Here is a 23332-nt window from a genome sequence, read left to right as displayed (position 1 = left end):
ATGTTCTTGCGTGACTTAATTCATTGTAGAGAACAGCCTTTTGTTTTCTGTTACCGTTTCCACTGTACAGCGATAAACTTTGAAACAGGAAGTGGTTGATTTCTGTCATTTCCTATTTGAATAGATTATTAAGACAGAATATGATACTTATTCTTAAAATATTAAATCAGGTACAGACGTTTCTCACTACCTCTCATCATTGTTGCTCTAAGAAATCGATATTGAAACCGGAAGTTGTAATGGATTTTTGTCAGTTCGCTTTAGTAGAGTTAAGGATGGAAATGAAATGATGTTTAATCAATTACCGAAAACAACTTCTCGCTATATATTACCGCTCTTGTTATATAATGATCAACGTCAAAACCGAAAATCGTTTATTTCTACCACTTTCAGTTTGAGTATCACCTTCCTCAACAAAATGTATGTTATATATTTTGATCTTTTTATGTCGAGGCCAAAATTGATGCTGATCCATCAAGTGGTTCTTCAAATTTTTGTTTTCCAGACAGAGGAACACACAGGTCGACAGTATAAATATATAAAGAAGTTTTGTAACCTAAACTCATTAAAAGATACAAGACGTAGAAATGACAAGCAATAATTGTCGCTATCGATCATTTCCATTTGTTGGTTTTCCTTTCTTTCTTTTTCTTTTCTTTTCTTTTTTTTTTACATTTCTAAAGATGAATTTTTTCTCTTTTGCAGAGGTACGACAGAAAGAAGAAAAAGTGCTGATTGGAGAGACTCCTCCGACGAAGACAATGACGCCAAGTAAGAGCCTTCATTAACTTTTGTCTTACTGATAAAAAATATTTATTTATTTTTTAACACAATTACTTATTTTAAATGACGAACTTAACTTTTCTACGCTCGCCAGGAATTTGAACGAAATCGTAAACTCTCACGCTGCGGACGCTCATAAGCCTCCTAATTATCAAGTCATGATTGATACATCGTTGAAAAGCTTATGAAACACAGATTCCAGTGAGGTAATGTTTGTACAATTCCCGCCCTATTCATAGAAGAAGAAGAAGAAGAAGACACAGAAACAAAAATATGAAAAAATAGAATTTGGAGCAAAGTTGCAACCCTTACAGGAACTCTACGCTGACAAAATGAATCTAATGTTTAGGCAACACAATTGTGACAATGATATTTTAAAAATGGTAGGCATTGCTGGAATACAAAGCGAGATAAACATTCAGAACGAAATTCCTGTAAAAACTCCCTTTATAATATTTTCGAAGGGCTGTTTGTAGACCTTCGCGTTAGCGGAGATGGTGACTCTTCTATTTATTACAACGTCATGATTGCTATATCGTTGGAAAGCTTATTGAACACAGATTCCAATGAGGGAGTGTAATTTACGTCCCAAAAAAAAAAAAAAAAAAAAAAACTGAGACTCAAAAATTTGGCCAACTTTGCCCCCTCTCCGCCTCCGTATAAGCAGCAAGTACACAAAGAGGGTATTACCATGTAGTGAACTACTTCATTGTTGCACATACCAATTTCGGGAAATGATCCCCCCCCCAAAAAAAACTGTTGCAGAAAAATACTAAATTTACCATTCGCCTGAGCTCCCTCGTGGCTAATCGGTTAGCATACACGCCTTTGGCGTGGGAGACCGGGGTTCGTTTCCCGGCGGGAACTCATGTGGTTCGGATTCCACGTTAATCAGTAGATCCACGTCTCATATGGCCTCGCTGCTGAAAGGGACGCTAAACTAAACTCAACTCAACTTTACCCTCCGCCGTAGTTCGTCCCCGATACTCATAACATGTATATCAGCGGAAAGCTGCATTCTTCAGGAATACATTGATACCAAAATTAAGGAATGAGCTATTGAGGTTTAAAACCTTGACACAACAGATGCGTCAATGGGCACTTAAAGGTTAAAACGCTTTGCCTTTTCGTACACTTAATAGTTTAATAAGTTCATGAGAGAATAGCAAACATAAGTAAACCATATAAAATACATAGAGAGAACATTATAACAGAATTCTTTTTTTAAATTTTTTTAAAAAATAAAACCAATTTCATTTCAGAGCGTCAAACTACGATAGACTTTCAAACTATACGAATTCAATACTCAAACTTGAAATAGACCCTACTACAGAATGTCCAATATACCCGGATTCGATTCCCGGCGGGAGTTCACGTAGTTCGGACTCCACCCTAATCAGTAGGTCCACGTCTCATATAGCCTCGCTGCTGAACGGGACGTTAAACTCAACTCAACTCAATATTTCCACGTATATTTTTAGTGAAAAAGTGTATCTTTTTCAGCATAAGGAATTCATAATATACTAGATATTTAGCATAAATTTTGAATTCCGATGAATTCCCAGTTCACTCTCACCAAATAATTTATAATAGATTGGATGGATAATATTTTTCCTAATTTGGGTTTATTTTACAATTATATATCCATTCATTTTGAACCATTAATTTTTTCGCTTCTAGTGTCTAAACTAGGAATTTCAGATTCTTCTTCTTCTATTATTATTATTACTATAATTGTTTTAACCTCAGAAACTCTTATGTATAGACTATTGTTACGGCGAAGTTTTGTCCGTATGATAGTTCAGCCTGCGAGTTTTGGTCCAGCAAGGTTCGGTTCGACGAGATTTTGGTCACGTGAGAATTTGGCCCATAAATCCATACACTTCCGCAAATAGCTATTAATTTCAATAAGTTGAACGTCTTTTGTGTTGAAAAACCGAATAAATGCGTCAACTTTGCACTTGACTGTAGCGCTAATCGAGAGATTCCTCACAAACAACTACTAATCGAAGACTGAGCCTCTCAGGCAGAGAGGTGCTCGCAGACTTGATTGGGAGTAGAAGGAAACGTAATAGTGTTGCTAACAGCCGAAACGAACGGTTTTCCTGCGTATCCAGCGGTTAGGAGACTTTACTTTTGGTGATGGCCACGTAGATTACAAAGTGGTAATCCAAATCGTGAAAGCATTAATTTGGGATGGAATACAAGTAAAATTCAAGATCTGAGAACAAATCTGGTCTTAGTAGTACAATAAGAAACCAGAGATAGAGTTATTGCATTTATTAGATGTATAACCATATCTTGTTATGGAGCTAAGTTATACTAGAAGTTGTTCGTCTAGCGAGCAATTCTGATTGAGATCTAGAAAAAAGTCCCTATTTATGATTAAAAGGAAAAAAGGGGTGTACAGAATTTATCACATATAACATCCTAAATTATCTATATATTAATTATTTAAGTGAAGTTTAGCGTTTTTACAGCAATGAGGAGCAGTTAGAGAGACAGACAGACAGACAGACAGACACACACACACATATATATATATATATATAGGGGTGGATCCAGGATATGATCAAGGGAGGGGCTAAACCATATTTTGCCGTTTTATCGAGTGTAAAGCAGAATTGAAGCCCATTTTATCCTATGTATACCACAGCGTTAAGGGGGGGGCTATAGCCCCTTAGCCCCCTTGGATCCGCCACTACTATGAGGGTGTCTAAAAAGTATTGAGCTTTTGGAGACCAACATTATGAATACATACAGGGTGACCCAAAAGTAGGTATACACCCTGCATTGATCAAGTTTAATATTCTAGCTTATAAGTTTATTTCCTTCGGCTGTTCCGAGCTTAATATATAAGTAAAACACATTAAGAACAAATCATAAAGAAACGAAGTCAACCTGATGGCTAACAATAAGAAATTATATAAAAAGCAATGAGTTGATCAATACGGGATTGTATACCTAATTTTGGGTCTTCCTGTATATTGTAATTTGAAAATAACATTATAAAACCATACACGCCACTTTTTTTTAATTATTGCTATTTTCTGGTATCGCCAGGATCCAGTCGCTGTATAACTTGTGTGGTTTCTCGTAAGGAAATAAAGAAAGAAAAGTGACGCCTAGTTTCCACGGTCCGTTTTTGAAACTAACTTAACAGTATTCAGGGAGTTCTGCAGAGACTGAAAGAAATACAAATAATAGCTTGAAGATGCCAGATCCGGACTACAAGGTGGATGCATTAGACTCCAAGAGTTCTTTCAATTTATGACGGGTCGTTAAAAATTATGCGGTATTGCGTTTGAGTCGCATATGGTGTGCTTTCTGTTGACCAGTCCCTGCCCTTTTTTATGAATTGCTAGGTACACTCTCGCTAGTTGTTGACAGAACAGATATAAGTCTATTATTCTGCCCGGTACCAGCATCTCCCGATCCATCATGACTTTCCAATCTCACCAAACATACCATAACCTTCCCCGGTGTCAATTTGAGCCTTGGCACAGACTGTGGAGATTCTTCATGCTTTGATCACGATGTTTTCGCGCATTGTTGTAATAGGTTATCTCCACTTTTCATCACTTTTGATCAACCGCTTCAGAAATGGTTTGAGTTTGTAACGTTTTAATGGAGATTCGCAGATAAAAATTCGATCGAGTAAATGTTTTTGAGTCAGATCATGTGATATCCAAATTTCGAGCTTTTTTTCTGTAGCCAAGTTTCTTCAAATGGTTTAACACTGTATGGTAATGGATGTTTAGGTCTCACTGATGATGCCGCTCTTGTCCAACTTCTGTCGGAATATCGTCTATACTTGCTGTGACTAGTCGCTCACTGCGAGAAGCATGTTGGACATCAAATTTTCAGAACGAAAGCGGTTGAACCATTTTTTTGGCTGTTGCTTTTGATAACGTATCTTGTCCATAAAAAGCATAAATTTCTTCACGAACCTGCTAAGGATTTGTACCTTTATCGAAATAAAATTGTAAAATATAGCGTAGTTTTGTGGAAAGATCACTTATCTTCACGGCGCAATATCTTATGTCTGATTATAAGAAGGCCGACACATTTTACATACCTACTGTACTAGCCAGGCCCGTAGCCAGCCCAAAAATTTAGAGGGGGCCCGGTAGAAGTTAGGGGGGGCTCGACCCAATCATATTATACTTCATCACCATATTATAGTTCATTTGCAAGCCTACCGTGAAACTTTTAGGGGGACCAGCCAAAGTAGGAGGGGCCCGGCCCCCTAGCCCCCGTGGATACGGGCCTGGTACTAGCTACAACTAGAGCTGTCAAGAGAGGTTAGGTCTCTCCAGCTGCGACTCATATACCCCCAGGGCGTGACAGTAACGCCATCTCGTGCGCAAAAGGCTTAATACTCTATTTGATATATGAAAGTCCCCCATGAACAAACTATAATCTGTTCCACGCAACCTGATAGGAAAAAGAAGTTTTTCCCCCCACCACGCTCAAGTACAGGTTCCGTCTTCCACCATCAGCCCCCGCACACAAAAGTATAGAGTGTACCTAAATATGTCTAAACAATAAATTACAACTTTCATAATGACACTACATATTTTAAAATAATTATATTTGCCTGTATTATAACGAGATAAGAAATACGTGTTATTATAATGGAAATTTTATTGAACAGTCGTATTGTTTATTTTCCTTCTTTTTAGGAGTCGGGCTTGTGGCATAATGTTGGAATGCCAAGGGATGGCAGGGTTGGTAATTCTATGGGAATTTATTTATTGATAAAATAATTTCATAATAATATAAAATTGAAAACCAAGTACAATATGTAGCCCCTATGGGCAAATTATCAGAGCGTTAAGATGATAACAATAGAACCTGAAATGCTAAAAATAAATAAAAAAAAAACAGCACACTTCTCGTTTCCTCTCTTATTAACAGATGTTCTTACATTAAAAAGAACTATATACACACACACTGATAATAATGTTCCAATAATAATTGTGTTTGCTGAGCCCGCCTTGCAGAAGACGGGGAAATGACTTTTATTTTCTTAGAAATATTATCGGTCTCCATTAATAGGAATAATCATTTGCAGTAATTAATTTGCAAGAGAGAGACGTTTATTGCGTGCAGAATATAAAATGAAACCTTTGAAAGTTTTTCGTCCCACAGTTATGCCGGCTAGGCAAAAGGAGATAGTGATTATTATGAGAATGAATGAAATGGTGTAATAAAGAAAGTGGGAGGGAATGGGGGATTCCCGAGGAAACCCACGCACACGCTGTTTGTCAACCACAAAGTTTACTTGGCGCGAGCTGGGATGGAACCAAGGACCCCATGCACCATAGGTGAAAGCTCTACCACTGAGTCACCGCGGCCCCAGGCGTGCAGGATAGTCTACTGTTGTGACAAGAGTTGATTATTGTGTAAGAAAGAAAGAGCAACGATAAATACGAGTTCGTTCAATTATACAAAAATAACGAACGCTTTGGCTTAAAGATCTCAAAGGCTCATCGCAGCAGAAACAAACTTTTCCATTAGATTTTAACCTGCAAAAAGTCAATGTACCATCTTTGTTATCAACCATCCTTCAAAGATCCTGCTTTACATTGTCCAGAAGCCTTCTCTTTCTCCCAGCTAATAGTTTCCTTCGCCTCGGCTTTTTGAATAGGACTTGGTGCGTATACATTGGGACAGAAAGAGAGGGCTCTTTTTCCAGGAATTCTAAAAACCCTGTTCACCCCTCTGGACCTTTCCTTATTAGTCTTCGCGACACGTGGTAGAAATTTATGATCCCTTCTGGCTAAAAAGCAATGTTGCCTCGATTCCTTTTCTTTCTTTCCTTTTTCCTAGTTGATTTTTTAAAATTTTTGTTGTTGTTAACTGAAAATAAGAAGGAAAGCTTTCTCCTTATTTTGCCGGACTTTTAACTACACAAGTTGATCGGAGGTACGGCAACACTGTGAGCAGTGACAACTTACACGCTCGCGAGGACTAACCGAGGGTTGTGGGGTTGAAAAGAAGCAGTGGTTGGGGAAAGAGCCCTTTAAAGCTGTCCCGATGTATATTTCCCATACAAGCAACGTATCATGCTGATCTTATACGTATTAACTTTACTATCTCTTTAATATACACGGTGACCTGTAGTTGTTGTGAAATAAAAGCTTGTATAGCGTTTTAATTTACCTATATATATATAACTCTTTTGCTCCAAATATTTTTATCAATATTTTATTTTCGAAACTCCGCAGTTCCAGTTCTTGTATTCATGTTAGGGATAAACTTCCATATTCACACAAAATTGGGCAGATTGAGCTCTTATTGATTTTAATGTTTTCGATATTTGTTAAGACAATAAAATGTTTTACAATGGGATAAACTTTAGTACGTAAATAATATGCAATACTTTTCTACAAACAAAAATTAAAAACAGTTATTTTTTGTTACTCGGGGTTGATGGCTAAAAGGAACAGCAGTGCTTTCTCAACATTAGGTGCGAGCAAATTGACGTACGAATTTAGAGTTTACACAATTCTGTTTATTAGAAATGTTTCCCTCCCTGTGAAGGTCAAAGATAAGCTTTCCCCTTCTGCAGTGGCAAGTGGTGGGAGGTAGGGGAGTTTCCTATCAGGTTGCCTGAAACAGGCTTTAGTTGAGAACGCCCATAGATCCATGTTTAAATAGGTGACCATGAGCATTCTGCTCTTTGAACTTTAGCGAATACAAAGAGGTCTCAAGATCGTTGAACTTATTTTAAAACGTAGTTTTGCCTGATTCACAGATACAAGATACGTGTCTAGAGTCAACAAGTGTAAATATTGATTTTGAACAGATTTTTTTTTTCAATAGTTTTACTTGGCAGAAAGGTCAGTGAGTGACTTTCCTATTCACTTTGTGGAGCGACTACTTGTCTTACTGTTCTGTCTTCGTTTCTTTAGAAATGATAGGATCCAATAGATATTTTGCAGTCGGTAGGATATGAATCTACGCTTTGACATACACACTTTGAGAAACACTGAATTGTACAGAGTGTCCCAAAAGTCCCTTAACAGCCGTGCTAGAGACATGTAGCTCAGAGATTGTCATGATTTGACGATATAGTAATACTGTGGGTAGGGAGAACCTGATTGCTGGAGCTGACCATATCGGCAGCCACCATGCTATCCTCCATATTGGATTGAGGTCATTTTTAAAATAGAAAAGCATATGCTTGACACATGGTTTTAAGCTAGAATGTCACCAGAAACACGAATACGAAGGCAGTTTTTAGATATTTAAAATCTCTACAAAGTTATTGATGGAATGTTGAATAAGTGATGATTTATGATATGTCTCTTTTGTTGCAAGTGTAAGTGACGACAAAAATAATGTTTTTGCCCTGACGAACGAATTGAGATCATCCTTATTCCCGCCAAAAGGAGTTCACGGGACATTGCCAACAACTTCAATTAAAGACATCCTCTCAGGCCGTTAGTATCACATGTTAGTGTTGATAATGGGATTAAGCGGTTTAAAGAAGCAGGTGTAGTGCACGATAGACCTCGATCTGGAAGACTTAAACACCCAAGGATGAAGCTACAACAACGATAGTTTTGACAGCATTCGTGAACTCCCCCTTAAGAAAATGTATTCGACGACTGTCCGCCCAATGTGGCATTAGCAAGAGTTCGATAAGCCGAATTATGCAAGGACAAAAGTGGCGCATCTATACAAGATCAAATGCAACATCTCAGTGAGGATCCTGATAGAAGGATACAGTTTTATGAGTGGTGTGTCGATCAAGTTGAACGTAACCCTAACTTCGGGCGAAACATTTTGCATAACCATAAGACAGTTTTTTATGTATACAAACGGTAAGGTCAACCGACAAAACATGCGTTATTAGTTCTTGGAGAACCCACACTACGTAAACCCGGAGAACTTGGTTGGAGGCAGAAAGTCATGGTTTGGTGTGAAATATGGGATAGCAATGCCAGTTTCATTTTTCATTGACGGGACATTGAATGCAGATACCTATCTGCACTTGTTATACGATCATATCTTATCTTCAGCGTGTATGTCCGATTGGTTTTTCCTACAATTTTTCAATATGATGATGCACCACTTCATCGTGAAACATAGTTAAACAGTTCCTTCATGTCCAAGTTTCTGGTAGTGGATTGGCAGACGAGGATCAATGGAGTGGCCAATCAGGTTCCCAGACCTTACTCCTATCATTTTTACTTGTGGGGACATCTAAAGGCCATGGTTTATGCAGTTTCAATACGTCAAATTTACAAACTAATCACTGAGGTCTGTGATGCTATAACCCCATAAATTATTTTGAATGTCTGCCGTTCATGAGAGACTCGCTTGCAGATGTGTTTATGATAGCATGGCGAACACGTTGAGCACATTTTGTAAAGCAATAACTTTGCATTGATTAAAGATATCTAAAAACTGACTTCATATTCGTATTTCTGGTGACATTCTAGTCTAAAAGTATGTGCCATCTAAAAGTATGTGCCACTCATATACCTTTCCATTTATAAAAATTAACCTTAATCCAATATGGCGGATGCCAAGATGGCCGCCGTTATGGTCACCCACAGAAATCAAGTCCCCTTACCTATACAATATTACTATATCGTCAAATCATGCCAATCTCTGGACTACATGTCCCTAGCACGGCTGTTAAGGGACTTTTAGGACACCCTGTATATCATATCATTTATCTTTCTCTTCGGCAGAACCTATAATAAAAGACGGATTATTATGAGCGCTATATCCCAATAAAATCTTCTTTAACACAATGAAGTCTATTTTTCAGTTAGAAACCTGTTTATACCATTTGCACTAAAACTGTGCGCATTCATAAATGAGAATTATGTAATTGTGGAGATACATCTGTTGTCACATTTCACACGAATATCATAAACAATGGCACGGTGTGTTTATAGAACAAGCATGATAAGGCGTTAGACAAATAACCAAGCTAATTGTTCAAACGCCATTTAACCTTGTTAGAAATGGAGAGACGTCAGTCGATGATAGACAGTTGTTGTGGTTTAGAATGACGTGTGGAAAGGTTGTTTGTACAGAAGGGAGTTTGCAGCGATATGAAAAGTGGAAAGGTAATGTCTTAATTCATTTCTCCTAATTACAAAAAAAAAAAAATGATTACAACTAGTTTTTACTAACAAATTTGACTGAACAGATCTGTATAGGCGGTTAGAGTTCTCGTCTTGGATGTAGGAGGCCTGGGTTCTACTTCGGGAGTAGCTCATGTAGTCAGGATTCCATGTTAAATACGAAGTCCAGGTCTCAAGTATCCATGGGGCCAAAAACAGGAGCCAAATTACAAACAACTTCTCTAAAATTACGGTTATTCTTACTTGTTTCAATTACGTAACAAACTAGTGCACATACAATTTTATGATTTCAGCTGGAAGTTAGGGAAGATTGGTAATGATAAATCAATATTTGGACTCTTGGTGCTGATAACGTATACAGGACGAGAGATCGAATGAAACACCAAAATAATCAAACATTTTTATTTTTAAAGAGTTGATTTACGAAAACTCTTTTTATATACGTACTTGCTATGTCTGTCCGTACGTCTGGGTGTCGATCTGTCCGGAGACAATACTACTTGATGAATCATCATTAGGGGCAGGAGTTTTTCGCAGTTTAAAATTGACCAATTTTCACTTGAAATTAAAAATTTCGTATTTTGTCGCATTTTGAGATATAGAATTTCTCATTTTGTCGCTAAATAAATTATTTTACGAACTCTAATATAAATTATACAAATTGTAATGTAAACCCAATATAAGTAATAAGCAATAAATCAATAATGCTAGTTAGGACAATGAAGCTATTCTTTATGCAGTTACTAACAACAAAGAACTTTTTTCTTCTTTCACAAGTCCAAAAACTTAAAATACACTAGCACAGTACGGTATCTTCACGATTGCCATCATAAAAACATCTTACATTGTATTAACTATACATCAAAAACACATACCACATACATATGCAAAAATGGTAAAAACATACATACAATACATTATTCACGTTTTCACATTTTCTTTCATTTGTAGCCTTCTATTATTGATTACCAAACTCTATTTCGAAAAATCTTTCACAATCAGTATTCGTTATTGGAAGCTGAGCTTATATTGCAGACAAACACAAGTTACTGAAATTTCAATTTGTCTCTTCCTTTTGGTTCTCTGTGCAAGTAAAATATCCATTACACTGACATTGCCATCTTGACTCTGCATCACACCTTCCTTCAAACTTTTATGGAAATAAACATACAAAGGTTTATACATTGCAGTGTCCTTGAAAATTCTCGCAGGTAAATAAAAGGTTTGCACAAAGTTTTTACTGTATATCAGCATTTGAGAGGCACCCAACAAACGAGGGAACAAATAATTTTCCAAGGTTTTCCTACATTTCATTCAGTTCCTGTTTTTCTTTCCTCAAGTTATGTGACTTTAAAAGGCACTTTTCCTCGCATCTTTTAAACAACATTACATTACCAATATTACCACGACGCTGAATGTTCTATATTCCACTACTACCAGCTATATAGAGCTCCTTCGTGGCTAAGCGGTTAGCGTACGCGTCTTTGGGTGGAAGACCCGGTTTCGATTCCTGGCGGGAGCTCATGTGGTTCGGATTCCACGTTAATCAGTAGGTCCACGTCTTATATAGCCTCGCTGCTGAACGGGACGTTAAAATCAACTCAACTCAACTATCAGCTATGAACTTGAAACGGTAGTAGTAATCAGCGTTGCCAGTTGCAAAAGGAAATCATTGCTAGGAAAATTGTACTTTTTTATTTCTGTATTTTAGCAACTGAATTTGACGTTTTTTTAAAAAAAATCGCAATTTGTCGCGTTTTGCAGCGTATTTTGCTTAAAATGTCAGTTACCGTATCGGATTTTGTCGCGACTTCAAAATATCGGTTGTAGTTCATTGAAAAATCAACTCTCGTCTTTATCGGAAAACTTTTGCGATTTCGCAACTTGCGAAAAACTCCTGCCCCTAATCATCATAAATTTTGGCAAGGATGTAGAGAGTGAAGAGTTAACAATCGAGTTCATCAATGGAGGTGATTGATTCCTCTACCGGAAGTGGAAGAAATCAACTATTTCCGGTTTTAATGTTTATCATTATAGAACGAAAACAGTAATATATAGCGTAAAGTGTCTTTTTTTTTTTCTTCAATCAAGTGTCACAACAATATATCCCTTTTTCACTCTAATCTTTCTAATAAAACCGTGACTGGTAGAAATTACTATACTGTTACGCCAAACAAACCAAATTCCTTTACAAGGTGCACACGTAACACTGACATTTGTTTGATTAATACATATTTTCCTGCTATTAATGCATAACTTCTATAGTAGAATCATATGTTAGAAAACGAATTATTCGAGTGAGGACACTCGGTCGGAAAATTATAAAAATTTTCTCAGATCAGTCGTTTTGAGCGAGGTTTTCCTCATTCACACGAGTGCTGTCGAGATCGGTTTTTGAAAAAATCGAAAAGCGGTTTCTGAAAAAAATGAAATTTCATAAAACCGGAATGTCGGTTTTAAAAACCGCTTTTGCGGTTTCAGTTTTGAAAACCGTTTTTGCAGCTTCGGTTTTCAAAACCGCAAATGTCACAAAAATTTGACAGCACTAATTCACACTAGGCAAATGCCGGGATAGCACCTAACATAATAGTTCCAGGCAGCTACCTTCCTTTACCATTCGTTTATTCCTTGCCAATTTCAGGGAAAGTGTGCTCGCCGAGGGCGTCATCCCTCATACGTGACGGGCTAACGTAACCATAGATGCTTAAAACCCAGAAATCTAAATTCTAATCCTAACAGTATAACGAATTACTTTAATACGTAACAAGAAACATTCTTTTTATCCCTGACCCATCCCTTCACAATATATCCGCCAAATTTGCCTAAAAGGGCATTATGTACTGCACTTCTAAAATTATTCCATTTTACTGATCTTCAATAGCTTCCCCTCACTCCCCTCTGTACGTTCAACATTGAGTATGGACTTGATTAAAGCATTTTGCTCTTCTATAGAAAGAAATTTTTCTCTTGTGTCTCTCCATAAACAATTTCAGCCAAGTCTTTCCTGCAAACTTGTGGCACTTTGAAAATGAGCATGCTAGTCCATTTTGTTCGACTAATTGATACGCCATAATTCGCACATCCCTCCGAGTAAGACCAAAAAATTTGTCTTCCATAATTAACAGGTACTGGACCAGTTCCTCTTCCTCTTCCTGTGTTACAATTGATTTTCTTCCTAACTTCTTCATAAGAACTTCTTCAGGACTCAATTTAGATGACACCAAACGAAAAAGTGTTGTCCGAGGTACATTACCTAGGTATATATTATGTCCGCTTTCAAAAATCCCATTTTCTTCTTCCTCACATTGTAAATTGCACTTCTCATTGCCTTGTGGTCCCAAGTTTTCCGCTGTTTTTCATCTGGGAAACGAAAAAAGGTTGGATAAGACTCTAAATATGGAATACTATTCCACATTTAAAACCTTATGGTATTGGTTTTATATGGAATAGTATTGGAAAACCTTGCTATGGAAAACCTATGGAATACTATGGAAAACCTCATGGAATACTATTCCATATTCCAAGCCTCGCCATATTTGTTTTCATAACCACAAAAATGGTGCTTAGCCAAAATACAAAATAATCTAACTTGCATAGCCTATAGCTAGAAAACACCAACTTTCCGCGTGATTCATTGCCAGTAATTTCAAATTACAATGTGACTAAGAAAATTACTTCTGAAAAACTCACCTTCGATAATCAACAATTGCCAACATCCACTCCTTGAAGTATTACGTGCAACAAACTGCTTACTTCACCACAAACTGGGCAGAAATGCGTGATAGGATACACAGTCAAGCGTTTCCGGACACCTTCACGAGAATGTACCACCTACCAGGGCAGATACGGTGGTATTCCATATTTAGGTCCTTTCCTCTATTATTATTATTATTATTATTATTATTATTATTATTATTATTATTATTATTATTACTAGCAAACAGAACATTTAAAGTAAAAATTGGTCAAATAACCTCTAGTTATGGTTGTATAAAGAATGGCAAACCGCAGGGATCTCCTCTGGGACCCCTTTCTTTTTTCCATATTTATTAATGATCTCCCTGAGAAAATTAAATACTGAAATATTTTGTTGTATGACAATGATTTAAAATTATTTAGAATAGTAAATAGTGAGTATGATAACTACTTACTACAGGAAGATCTAGATACCGTTAGTATATGGTATAGAAATAATTTATTAAAAATAAATTATGGAAAAACTAAATACATATCATATACTTACAAAACCCAATACTACGTGAGGGAATATGTAAATAATGAAGTAACATTGCATAAAGCCGAACAGATTAAAGATTTGAGTATGGTGTTCGACAGAAATATGAAATTTACCTATCATATAAATGATATAATCCAAGAGACGAGAAGAATAATACGATACATTTTCAAACAATGACCTGAGTTAAAATATGCAGCTCATATGTATATTTATACAAAATGGTTGCAAGATCAAGATTAGAGTTTGGTGTAGTTATTTGGAATAGCATAGGTATAACATTGGCAAACAAAATTGAGTCAGTGCAAAAATGTTTTATTAGGTTACTATGCCATAAAATGAATAGAGTTTACTACTCAAGTAGTTATGAATACTGGAGTCAATTTTGGGGATTGCAGGCATTGAGCGACAGGAGAAAATTTATTGAAAGAGATTTTATTAAGAAACTACTAGACAATAGCTATCATAGCTATCATATTGCTTGCATAATATAGGTATAAGGGTACCAATGTATAATACGAGAAATAGATCAACATTAGTGCCTTTGAATCGAAAATCTGTAATTTTAAGAAGATTGACCAATTCTTTTAATTTAGTTTAATTTATTTTTATCAGTAGGTTACATTGTACACAACATGTGTTTATTTTATCTGATAAAGTGCTGTATTTTTGCCGTTAGGCTGTTCATGGCACAGAAATAGACATTATTATTATTATTATTATTATTATTATTATTATTATTATTATTATTATTATTATTATAGCAACAACATCGTGTATAACCATGAAAGATAGGCGGCTTGTATCTGAGTACTAAAATCTAGTTGATTGCTGATCTTGGTTGTCGAGAAGTCTTCAGGAAGCAAGGACATCATTCACAAGGTTCTGGGTTTGAGTTCCAGAGGAGCAAGTATTCGGGCTCGAGAAAAAAGTCGTTAAAAGTTATAGGGCGCCGGCCAAACATGTTCAAAAATGCTCGGTCCGGGTTTATGGTTGTTAACGGCTCGAGCCATCAGCTCAGTTGAACCGAGTTGATGGAATCGTTTCAACGAAACCGTATCGAGTCTGTGGCTCATCCCAACCGAGCCACCTCGCGCTGTTTACTCAGTTGAACCGAGCCGATCCGGTTTACATCACTACCCGAGTTGGGCTCAAAAATTCGACCGTGCAAGTCTGAGCTTTGATGGTAAGAACTTGGTACTTAGTAACCAGAAATATAATGAGTTATATATATTTGGATCTCTTCCTAGTTTATTTAGTTTTACAAAATCAGAATTGCATTACTATAATGACTTTCAGTCGATTAACCTTTCCAGTGTAGTGAATTTTGTAGGACTATTTTACTTGTCCCGAATTCACTTCCACACAACGATTCCTCTACTCCTATTAATTAGGACGGGGTACGTTGCAACCTTTCCACATTATACCTGGGTTAAGTGCCGTATCGCCGGACCAATTTTCGGAAATTTAGCGAGTCAATTGGAGAATTTATTTAAATTTGCGAGAAAGAATGAGTACAAGGCAGGTAAGGGGAATAGTAAAATTTTTAAAAGTGGTTGTATTTGTTGATTGTTTTTGATGTTGTTAGCGCACTGTATGTTGAGGCGGATGGACTATTTCGCGGAGAGGTACACTTATTTTACTATACGGATCCAGAAATTGTAAAATGTACAGCAAAAGTTTGGCAAGTCTTTAATTTGCCCATTTCATGTCGAGAACAGAACCCAACCAACCCCTGCTGTGCTTCTAACCCGTTCCTACTACTACTATTTTTACTCTTACTCCTGCTCCTACTACTACTAATACTTGTACTATGGATCCGTATTAAAGTAATGCTGCACGCCGAATGTAACGTAATCTAACATAACTTAATGTAATCCAACAAAATATAACCGAATGCAATACATTTTGGTGCTTTTTTTCAGTTTTCAAAGTGGTACGGCGATACGGCACAAATCCTTATATCTTTATAATCGCTTTAAAAAACCGGGTATCTGTCTTATTGGTAATATGTAGTGTGTAAAGCCGAGTGCCCTCTGCTTCATCTGCATATCGAAATGCAGATGAGTGCACATTTCCTTATTAAAATGGTAATTTGTGAATAAATTAATTGCTTTTAAATTAGCTTGCATTTGCATATTGTATTATAATCATGCTAATATTGGGTAAACACTGAGCGAAATACGGTAGTATTAATATTCTGTTGATATTTATTTTATTCATGTATGTACATTATTTTTCGTAGGTTCATTAATGTCATTAGTTATTTGCGTGCATCTCATTAACGGGAAGTAGGATGTACATAACTACATGCATCATCATATTTAAATATTTCTACATATGAGAATATAGAAGAAAATGTATTATATTTAGTTACTTCGTTCAACGAAATCTTGGATTTTCACGATGCTGAGAAAGTGCTTAAACAGAGTTTTTTTTCTTGGCGACAGCTTTCTGCGCTGAAAGTCTGTGGACAATTGTTGGCTACTGTGAAGGAGAAAATATGCCTAGGGTGAACATAGAAGGAATGGAATAATGACATAGGAAGTATGCAGGAAACTTCCTCTGCAAAGAATCCCTAGATGGAAACAGTGAGCAAGCGACGCACTCTATGCTTTGTGTAAAATGTCATAAAATTTTTAGCATCAATATGATGGTTTTTCAATTTCTATACGTGTGCTTTTCACACCTTTTAAAAGAATGTCACACGTCTCAAGCTCGTAGCGTTCCTACGCCGTGACAGTTGACGGTAAGCCGACGGGCCTTTTATCTACTTTTCCCGAGATGCACCGCTTGTTTGAAAATTTTGTATTTTATTTTGACTATTTCATGTGTAATTTAATAATACTATCGTATTACGCTCACAAGTTCTTGGAAAGTCCGCTAAAATTCATAATTTGATTTGTTATCGTGTTTCCCTACGTCCAAGACATTTAGATCTTGTGTGTATTTTCAAAATTAGTTGACATCAACAGATGTTCCTTCTCTCTCTTTCTTGGGAAGGTGGCAGCCGAATTTAGCAGAAGCTTATAGGGACGCCATGGAAAAAAGATTCCCTACGCTGGTAAGCGGCACTCTCGTCCGCAGGCAAAGCGAAATCGCGAGAGCCAACGGCCTTACCAGAGACGACGAGGAAACAATGCCAGAGCACGCCACCCCGTAACCAGGGCAACGGGAGTGGGTCATCTGGTTGGTCACGTGGCGACAACCACACCCGCCAGAACAATCGTGGAGCTAGAGGTCGGAGGGGAAACGCACGAAATCCCGTATCGCAGCGTAACTCCTTTAGAGGGGAGGAAGGAATTCAGTTGCTTGAGCGATATGATCGGGAGCGACCTCCACCCAGTCAAAACAATAATCGTGCAGACATGAGTAATCGCTCATCCTCCACTGGGAGAGAATGAGGTTTGTCTGCACATACTTGCAACGACGGTAGGCTAAACACGGATATAACGGGTTCAACTGAGTTGACGAAAATAAATTCCAAGTATGTGCGTAATACAGTAACCTATGTAGAAGATGAACTGAATGTTGATAACCGCGAGACTGCAGTAAAGGAGATTATTAATATAGTAGTAGAAGAAGAAGAAACAAATTGTGAACTTTGTAGGAAAATCATGAGCACTACACCATTTAATGAGGTTAATGTAGAAAATAAACTTGTATTATTAAGTAGAAACGGAGAACCTATTTATATAGACAGGGAGATTTATGAAGAGGCAAATGGTATTTTCAAATACCTTTTTGATACTAGTAGCGAACCGTTGCCTGGCAACAATGTTATTTCTCTTCCGGAAATAAACGTAAATTTATTTGGTCACGATGTAAATTGCCTCCTTGATACAGGAGCTACATGTAGCGCAATTTCCAAGGAATTTTGGGACACTGTATCAAATAGTAACCCCCCACCAGCATTTTTAAGTGCGAAGAATATAAGAGTCACGTCAGCGTTTGGGAATAAAGCTGCGACGTTAGTGGGTCAGACTCTTCTTGTTATTGAGATACAAGGGAAGGAATTTCATACATTAGGAATAATTATCACTGGTTTGAAAAGGTCTTTAATTTTGGGTTCCAACTTTTTCACTGAATCTCGTGCCGTGTTAAACTATGACACCGGCGTTCTACATCTTAACCATCCACATGATGTAGAAATAGCATTTAGATCAGTAGATTGCGAAACCGAGGACCTAGTAGTTCGGTGTATAGAGTGGAATGGTGAGTGCTGCGTACCATTTTCAATAATGGATGAAGTTGATAATGTTAATTTAGATTTTTTCCCGTCAGATGGTAGACGGAAGGCCAAGATGGTAAGTGCACCAGAAGAGTGTAAGACCTCGAGAGAGAAGGCAACTCGTGCAACAAACTTGGATGATGGACAATTCCCAAGTACCCAAGAATTGGCAGAATATGTTTTCCCACCAGAAGAGTGGTTGAAAGTAAAGACTCGCGCCTCCCATGCAGATATAGAAGAATTTGTATCGAACTACTCAGATCTCTCGGTCACACAGAGAGAGAGTTTGAAAGCTGTGCTGGTTAAGCATCAAGCTTTATTTGATGTCAAGCCTGGTTGCATAGTTAACTACGAGCATGAGATTGGAGTAACGGACGAACGTCCTATAAAGACCAAATTGTATCCTTACCCTAAGAGATTTCGTAATCAGGTATCTAATGAAATTTCGAGATGGTTAGCGTGGGGAATTATACGTAAACAACCTACTGCGTACATCAATCCTTTGGTTGTTACTGCGAAGAGCGATGGGCGTATACGCGTATGTATAGATGGTCGAGCTTTAGCTAAAGTGTCTGGTGATTTATCCGACCGGCCCATGCCTCCCTTGTCTGTTCTCCAAGACATTTGTGACAAATCGTGGTTCAGTTGTGTAGATGCAACGGAAATGTTTTTACAGATAAAAGTGAAGGAGAGTGGCCAAAAATATCTTGGCTTTTTACATGAAGGAATTTCATATGTATTTCAAAAGTTACCATTTGGGACCAAACAAAGCCTTCCCTCGTGTGTACGTGCGCTTGACATGATTATTGGTACTGAAGCAAGGGAGTACTGCGGCCAGTATGTCGATGACCTCATTTTGGCCGACAAAAGCTTCAGTGAACACCTGAAACACTTAGACAGAGTGTTGGGTTTACTTACTGCAGGTGGCCTAACTCTCAGGCTGAAGAAATGCAACTTCGCGAGAAAGAAATTGAACATACTTGGTTTCCAGCTTTCTCAACACGGTATCGGTAAAGATCCGGAGAAAGTGAAGTCGGTGTTGGATTTCAGAACACCTAGAAATGTGAAAGAACTTAGATCATTTATAGGATACTGTCATTATTACCGGTGCTTCAGCAGAAAGTACTCGGAAGTTCTATATCCGTTGTTCAGTCTGCTGAAAAAGAACGTGAGGTTCAAATGGGAACCAGTACATCAGGCAGCAATGGACAGGATCAAGGAGATCTTCCAGGAGGAAGTAGTGCTAAAGAGCGTCCTGCCTGATAAGCAACTTATATTGGAATGTGATGCGTGTGACTTCGCGTGGTCCTCTTTTTTGTACCAACGTGATGACAACGATGAAATTCGTGTTATTGGTTTCTCATCACGTGTGTTCAATGCTGCGCAAAGGAACTACTCAATCACCGAGAAGGAGTTCGCTGGACTCATAGATGGGGTTGTAAAGTTTAAACAGTATCTTGTTGGAACAAAGTTTAAAATTCGCAGCGACCACCTTCCTCTTAAATTTATTTTGTATTGCAGGCTTACGAATCAGCGCATTAGCCGGTGGGCTATACTGCTTTCGAATTTCAATTTTGAATTCGAATTATTCAAGTCGAATGAAAATTTGAGTGATTACCACTCCAGATAGCCTCCTCACACAGAAGAAGACCTCAGTGCTGCAAGGAAGCCTATTCTTCAAAAGTCCCTGATGTCCATTCTCACCGAGATCCCATGTGAGTTGAGGAAGATGATCGCCATATTGCCAGAGATGCAGTCCTCAGATCCCTTTTATGGGAAGATCAAGAAGGAAGTAGAAGAGGACGAACTCACCAAGAGTGAACGGTGCTTGTCACCGGTTTGAAGTATTGAACGGGCGTTTATGCAAACGTGACCGAGAAGGAGTTCGAATCTGCATCCCAGAAGTGTTAGTAGCTCCCTTGCTCGATTATTATCATTCAGATCGGGGGCACATGTCCGCCAGTAAGCTACTTCCACTTCTGACAGAGTTCTTCGTATGGCCGAAGATGAGGGCAAGTGTGAGGAAATACTGTGCTTCTTGCGAGTTATGCCAGAAGAGCACCCCACCCCAATGTTATCGTCCGGGACCACTGAATCCTGTGATAGTGAAGAAGCCAAGTTACTTGGTCTGTGTCGATTGGCTTGGGCCAATTACGAAAGGAATTGGGGGAGTCCATTACATATTAGTGTTTTACGATGCATTCTCCAAGCTTGTGGAGTTATATGCATGCAGGAAAGCGAACACTACCACAGCAGTTCGAAAGCTAAAAGAGTATTTGAAACTAAGTCCTAGTGTGGAACTAGTCTTAACAGACAGATGAGCACCTTTCCAGTCCGAACGCTGGAAAAGAGAGTTATCAGAACTTGGTATCAAGCACATCATGTCCATAACATATTATCCTCAGAGAGAAATGGCGGAAGTGGCGGTCAAGGCGACTGTACGTTTGCTACGTAAATTGTGCCATGATAACCAGAAAATGTGGCCCAAATATCTTGATAAGATTGAGAAGTGTTTGAACTCTGCGAAACACCTGACCACTGGCGTGTCAGCGTATGAATGCCATTTTGGCCTATCTATGTCACGAGACATAGCACGCATCTTTGAGATTCCTGAAGTGGAACAACGCCATGACGTGCAGTATTATGTAGAGATAGCAAGGAGAAATCATAAGAAAAATGCTGCTGCACGGAAACGTAACTTTGACAAGTCACACCGTACTATTGTGTACAATGTGGGTGATCTTGTACTATCTAGAGTATTTCCGAAGTCGGATGCTCTAGCAGGTGTTTCGAAGAAGCTTCTACTCTTATTCTCAGGTCCATGGAAGATCGTTGCATCATCCGGCAAGAACATGTACACACTAGCTGACCCAGAAACGAATGAGGACAAGATGATAAGAAATGCTTTCCTGCTGAAAAAGTATGTTTCCAGGGATGAAACAACTGATGGTATTGGTACTGAGGAGACCGGAGTCGAAGTCACAACAAACGCATGAAATCCTGACTGTGACACACCATACATGTAAATAGTGCTATAGTGCTTTAGTGATTTAGTGATTTGTGGAATTCTGTGCATTTTGTGTTTATTGGGGTCATTGTATACATGTAGTATGACTTAAGGTTAGGAAGCCTGAATTCTCAGTATTTAGTTATTTTGCTTATTGTTTTAGTAATTATGTTTTCATTTATGTTATTTATTGGGTTATATAACTTTGATTATTCTTGCAGTAATACGAAATGTGCACCCTTGTTGATCTAAGTACTGTGTTAGCAAACACAGCACCTAGTATCAAAGGGGGGAAAATATTGTGTAAAGCCGAGTGCCCTCTGCTTCATCTGCATATCGAAATGCAGATGAGTGCACATTTCCTTATTAAAATGGTAATTTGTGAATAAATTAATTGCTTTTAAATTAGCTTGCATTTGCATATTGTATTATAATCATGCTAATATTGGGTAAACACTGAGCGAAATACGGTAGTATTAATATTCTGTTGATATTTATTTTATTCATGTATGTACATTATTTTTCGTAGGTTCATTAATGTCATTAGGTATTTGCGTGCATCTCATTAACGGGAAGTAGGATGTACATAACTACATGCATCATCATATTTAAATATTTCTACATATGAGAATATAGAAGAAAATGTATAATATTTAGTTACTTCGTTCAACGAAATCTTGGATTTTCACGATGCTGAGAAAGTGCTTAAACAGAGTTTTTTTCTTGGCGACAGCTTTCTGCGCTGAAAGTCTGTGGACAGTTGTTGGCTACTGTGAAGGAGAAAATATGCCTAGGGTGAACATAGAAGGAATGGAATAATGACATAGGAAGTATGCAGGAAACTTCCTCTGCAAAGAATCCCTAGATGGAAACAGTGAGCAAGCGACGCACTCTATGCTTTGTGTAAAATGTCATAAAATTTTTAGCATCAATATGATGGTTTTTCAATTTCTATACGTGTGCTTTTCACACCTTTTAAAAGAATGTCACACGTCTCAAGCTCGTAGCGTTCCTACGCCGTGACAGTTGACGGTAAGCCGACGGGCCTTTTATCTACTTTTCCCGAGATGCACCGCTTGTTTGAAAATTTTGTATTTTATTTTGACTATTTCATGTGTAATTTAATAATACTATCGTATTACGCTCACAAGTTCTTGGAAAGTCCGCTAAAATTCATAATTTGATTTGTTATCGTGTTTCCCTACGTCCAAGACATTTAGATCTTGTGTGTATTTTCAAAATTAGTTGACATCAACAGATGTTCCTTCTCTCTCTTTCTTGGGAAGGTGGCAGCCGAATTTAGCAGAAGCTTATAGGGACGCCATGGAAAAAAGATTCCCTACGCTGATAATACTGTATGCCATCAGTGTATCTATGTATAATCATGTTCTGCGTATCTTATAATATCTTTATGTATATCTAATCATGTTTTTCTATGCTGTATATAGTTATAATCAACGAAAATAAGTGTTGTTTACATAGTTGCTGCTCTGGACCATTGTTTTGTCCAAGAACTTTCGAAACTGCCGCTTGGTGCAGTGGTGGCAGCACCTTCACGTGTGTTTGTTGACTGGCTGTGCCGTTCTCCCGTTCCTGGTCTTTGTGGCTGCACAGACCACCCAAGTTTTAGCCTCCGGCTACAAACATTTCCTGTAACTGTTCTTAGAAGAGCGAGTCGCTGGTTTTCCAGGAAGAAGCCAAACCAAGGAGGAAAAATGTGACAGTTCTGAAGTTAGTTGTTAGAACCCAGGACGGTGTAGCTCGTTCAGCTCCCAGGAGTCCTGTGACGTATGTATATACTATATTATATACCGGGTTTCGGTGTGTGAAAGTTAGATTCACAAAGTGCTTGTATAATTTACGCTAATTATCATGTGAGAGATATTTAGAATTTAACAAGGAACACTGTGCGACGCTGTATTCATTCTCACATAATTACTTATTTGACTTTACATGGTCATTTT

At 37.8% G+C, this 23332-nt stretch overlaps 1 protein-coding gene across 4 annotated transcripts in view; it reads left to right on the top strand.

The window, feature by feature from the left end:
* Positions 1-23332, top strand: part of LOC145669882 (dipeptidase 1-like) — a 262183-nt gene that overhangs the window by 122399 nt on the left and 116452 nt on the right. For 3 of the 4 annotated variants that reach the window (XM_081738231.1, XM_081738244.1, XM_081738232.1), the window contains exon 2: positions 706-771. In XM_081738231.1, coding sequence (XP_081594357.1) covers positions 706-771 — 66 coding nt within the window. Of the gene's footprint in view, positions 1-705; positions 772-9739; positions 9879-23332 lie in introns of those variants that run through there. The other variant, XM_081738238.1, reaches the window with a different exon arrangement.

The sequence above is a fragment of the Thermobia domestica genome, chromosome 2 (assembly GCF_964235325.1).
Source record: "Thermobia domestica chromosome 2, izTheDome1.hap1.1, whole genome shotgun sequence".
Lineage (NCBI taxonomy): Eukaryota > Metazoa > Arthropoda > Insecta > Zygentoma > Lepismatidae > Thermobia > Thermobia domestica.
This window is presented reverse-complemented; position numbering and strand designations above follow the sequence as displayed.